The following is a 4461-nucleotide window of genomic DNA, read 5'->3' as shown; positions in this document are numbered from 1 at the left end:
GCTACATTGTTTCCCCGTGACCCCACACACACCAGGTGCACCAATCATAACACCCCTTCATGAATCCTCTTCTCCCTTCCATACCCCCTCCCCTTTGGTAATCGCTAGTCGCTTCTTGGAGTCTGTGAGTCGGCTGCTGTTCTGTCCCTTCAGATTTGCTTTGATTTAATACTCCACAAATGAGGGAAATCATTTGGTACTTGTCTTTCTCCGCCTGGCTTATTTCACTGAGCATCATCCCCTCTAGCTCCATCCATGTTGTTGCAAATGGTAGGATATGTTTTTTTCTTATGGCTGAATAGTGTTCCATTTTGTATATGTGACACCTCTTCTTTATCCATTCATCTACTGATGGAGACTTCGGTTGCATCCATATCTTGACTGTTGTAAATAGTGCTGCAGTAAACATAGGGGTGCATATGGCTTTTTGAACCTTCGGTCTTGTTTTCTTTCGGTAAAATCCTAGGAGACAAATTCCAGGGTCAAATGGTAGTTCTATTTTAAGTTTTTTGATGAACCTGCATACTGCTTTCCACAATGGTTGAACTTGTTCACATTCCCACTAGCAGTGTAGGAGGGTTCCCCTTTCTCCACATCGTTGCCCCCATGTGTTGCTGTTTGTCTTTTGGATGGTGGCAATCCTTACTTGTGTGAAGTGGTATCTCATTGTGGTTTTGATTTGCATTTCTCTGATGGCTAGCGATGTGGAGCATCTTTTCATGGGCCTGTTGGCTATGTGTTTTTCTTCTTTGGAGAAGTGTCTGTTCAGACCCTCTGCTTATTTTTTAATTGGATTTTTTGCTTTTTGTTTGTTGAGGTGCATGAGCTCTTTATGTATTTTGGATGTCAGCCCTTTGTTGGATATGTCATTTATGAATATATTCTCCCATAGTGTAGGATGCCTTTTTGTTCTATTGATGGTGTCCTTTGCCCTACAGAGGCTTTTCAGCTTGATACCGTTCCATTTGTTCATTTTTGCTGTTCTTTCCCCTGCCCAGCGAGATATGTTCATGAAGAATTTGTTCATGTTTATGTCCAAGAGGTTTTGCCTGTGTTTTTTTCTAAGAGTTTTATGGTTTCATGACTTACATTCAGGTCTTTGATCCATTTCAAGTTTACTTTTATGTGTGGGGTTAGACAATGATCCAGTTTCATGCCCTTTCATGTTGCTCTCCAGTTTTGCCAACAGCATCTTGCTCTCTTCTTTTGTGGTTTGATGAGTTTCTTTAGTTGTACGCTTATATTCCTTTCTCTTTCTCTTTTGTGTCTTTACTATAGTTTTTTGCTTCGTGGTTACCATGAGGCTTACATGTAACAACTTACCTCTATAACCACCTATCTTAAGTTGATAACAACTCGAGTTTCGTCCCATTCTAAAACATTTTTACTCTCCTTCCCCCAACATTTTATATTTTTCATGTCATTGTTTACGTCTTTGTATCTTGTGTATCCTTTAACTAATTATTGTGATAATTATTTTTATTACTTTTGTATTTTAACCTTCATAGTAGCTTTATAAGTAATTAATCCACTACCTCTATTATATATTTACTTTTCCAGTGAAATGCAGTTTTCATATGCATCCTTGTTAGTAATTATTGCCCATTCTTTTCAGTTTAAAGAGAACCCTTTAGTATTTCTTATAAGGCAGTTTAGCATGATAAACTCTGTTAGGTTTTGCTTGTCTGGAAAAAAATCTTTCTCTCCTTCAATTCTGAATGATAACTTTATTGAGTAGAATATCCTTGCTTGAATTTTTTTCTTTCAGCACTTTGAATATATCATGTCACTTCCACCTGGCCCACAAAATTGCACTGAAAAATCTTGCTAGGCTTTTGAGGGTTCCCTTGTATATAACCAGTTGCTCTTCTCCTGATGCTTTTAATATTCTCCTCTTGTCTTGAAATTTTGACATTTTAATTAATGTGTCCTGGTGTGGATCTCTTTAGGTTCACCTTTTTTGGAACTCTTTGGGATTCCTGGATCTTGATGTCTGTTTCCTTCACCATGTTAGGGAAGCTTTCAACCATTATTTCACCAAATAAGATTTCTGCCCCTTTCTCTGTCTTTCTCCTTCTAGGAGCCCTATAATGCAAATATTAGTCTGTTTGATGTTATCCTATACGTCCCTGAAACTATCTTCCCCTTTTTTCATTCTTCTGCTCTGACTGAATTCCACTGTTGTGACTTGCTTTTGATCAAGGAAATGTTAACAGAAGGGACATGTGCCTCTTGAAGGCAGAGGCCAGTGCCTAGCTGAAAACATTCTCTTTCCCTCTGCTCTGCTGAATGGCAGTGTCCCAGATGGTTATGGCTCTGTGGGCCTGGGTTGCAATGGGAGAATGATCAGAGCATAGCCCCAGGTGACCAAGGAGGGGCACTGTTACAGGCTGAATGTTTGTGTCCCCTCAAAATGCATTGTGATATTTGGAGGTGTGGCCTTTGGGATGTGATTAAGTTTATACACGTTCATGAAGGATTTGTGGGCTTATAAGAAAAGACACCAGAGAACTTATTCTCTTGAATGCTATCATGCCATGGGAAGGACGCATTGAAAAGTTGGCCACTGAAAGCTAAGAAGAGAACCCTCAGTAGCCACCAAATCTGCTGGCCCCTTGACCTTGGACTTCCTAGCCTCCAAAACTGTCAGAAATAAGTTTCTGTTGTTTAAATCATTCAGCCTCTGATAGTTTGTTCTAGCAGCCTGAGCAGCCTATGACCACCAAATTGCACAAATGGAATTTGGGTGGTGTTTGTTACTGCACCATGACCTCATCTATCTTGACCAATATAGCATCCGAAACCATGGATTAATCACTGTGCAATACTGCCTCTTCACTGCCACCAGAAACTTCTTTAGGAGACTTAATATTACTGAACAAGCCCTTTATAGTGTATTGCAGTCCAAAATGAAAGAAACCTAAAAGAACACAAAATTAACAACACAAAGGAAGAGCAAACACCAAGCCAGGTACATTGGCCCTTTAGCTCACCCATAAGCTGCAGACAGTTTCGTTTCTTCTTTCACTTAAACCAGAGTGTGGGGAAGTTGGCCTTGGGCTAAAGGTGATAAAACAGCTCAGAGCCAGAATGTAAAGAAGTACAAAGCTAGGAAACCCTGCTGAGTGAGTCCTGCAATGGCAGATTCCAAGGCAAAGATGTTCTTCCTCTCTTCTCTCCCTCTAACATAGATTTCTGAATGTCCCTCAGAAGCCTTGTTTGCTTGTAGGCATAAAAAGGCTAATTTGACTGGAGCCAGGTCTCGGGGTCGTCTGCTAGTTTCCCAAGAAGATTCCCTTTGAAGATCAGCTCCTCTGAACTCCTGCTTTCTCTCAGTGAAGTCGGGGTTCTTGTTTGCAAAGTCGAAGAATGAACTTAGCAAACACCCAAGGTAGGAGAGCCAGGGAGAGGCTTTTATTGAGAAATAAAGTGAAAGGAAAGAGCTCCTGCCTCACACCGGGAGGGGACAAGAGAGCCCAGGGTGGTGCGTTGTCTAGGGGATTTATAGTTCCTTGAGGATTTTCAGGAATGTGGGTAAAGGGCTAGGGGTGCAGACTTGTACCATGTGCCCTGCCCCCAAGGTGGGCTGGGTTGTTGTCTGTTTGCTAGGGCTGTTTACAGTGAAGTCAGGGGTTATGCTGAGGTACCGTTGCGGAACACTCAGACATTCCAGGCCAAGTTGTTCCTGGCCTTTTGACCTTTAACTGATCTCACTGAAGATGTCTATATTCCTAGTCTGGTATCCTTTATATTGTTACATTGCCTTGACTGTAAATATCCTGCCTTACTTTTTCCAGAGGATCTCACCCTACTCTGACTACACCCAAGGCCCCTGTCTCATCAGCACTGTCCGAAGTGTCACAGTCTGTCATGTGTTAAGAGTTTTTTCAAAGTGGCTTCACTCTGATTTCCAGGGTGTCCTGATTATTTCCAATTTTAAGGTTCACCGTGTCTTTTCAGGGAAGTTGGATTTCTTCCTTTCAAATCATTGACTGCCACCAACAATCGCAAGACACAAAGCATGCAGACAGTGGTATCTGTATCATTAGATGATTTGAGAGGCAGAAAAATATCCTCCCATTCAATAAATATTGGTCACATGCCCACTCCATACTAGGCACTATGCCAGGCATCAAGGCATAACAGTGAATTCATTTTATATGTGGTTCTTACCCTAATGCAGTTTTCCATCAGGTAGGGGAAACAGAAAAAAAAAATGTAATAAATTAAGTACATATAATTGTGGAAGTGCTATTAAGGAAAAGGCATGGTGCTAATATACAGAATGAAAGAGGTGAGTGTGGGTTTGGGGGAAGAGAGTCTGATGTTAGTTTGGGGTCTTCCAAGAAGCACTCACAAAGGACGATGTGAGGTAATGCAAATAATGAGTATTTTGGGCTGAGTTGTTCCCCACCCCACCCGAAATTAATATATTCAAGTCCTAACCCCAGACCCCATAGC

General features: G+C 41.3%; 1 protein-coding gene across 1 annotated transcript in view; it reads right to left on the bottom strand.

Moving 5' to 3' along the window:
* Positions 1 to 3872, bottom strand: part of LOC130679360 (nuclear envelope pore membrane protein POM 121-like) — a 21744-nt gene extending 17872 nt beyond the window's left edge. The window contains exon 1 of the mRNA XM_057487963.1: positions 3808 to 3872. Within this exon, the coding sequence (XP_057343946.1) occupies positions 3808 to 3872 (65 nt within the window). The remainder of the gene's footprint in view (positions 1 to 3807) is intronic.
* Between the last annotated feature and the right edge of the window lie 589 nt (positions 3873 to 4461).

The sequence above is a fragment of the Manis pentadactyla genome, chromosome 10 (genome assembly GCF_030020395.1).
Source record: "Manis pentadactyla isolate mManPen7 chromosome 10, mManPen7.hap1, whole genome shotgun sequence".
Lineage (NCBI taxonomy): Eukaryota > Metazoa > Chordata > Mammalia > Pholidota > Manidae > Manis > Manis pentadactyla.
The sequence above is the reverse complement of the archived record's forward strand: the minus strand, read 5'-3'. Positions and strand labels throughout refer to the sequence as shown.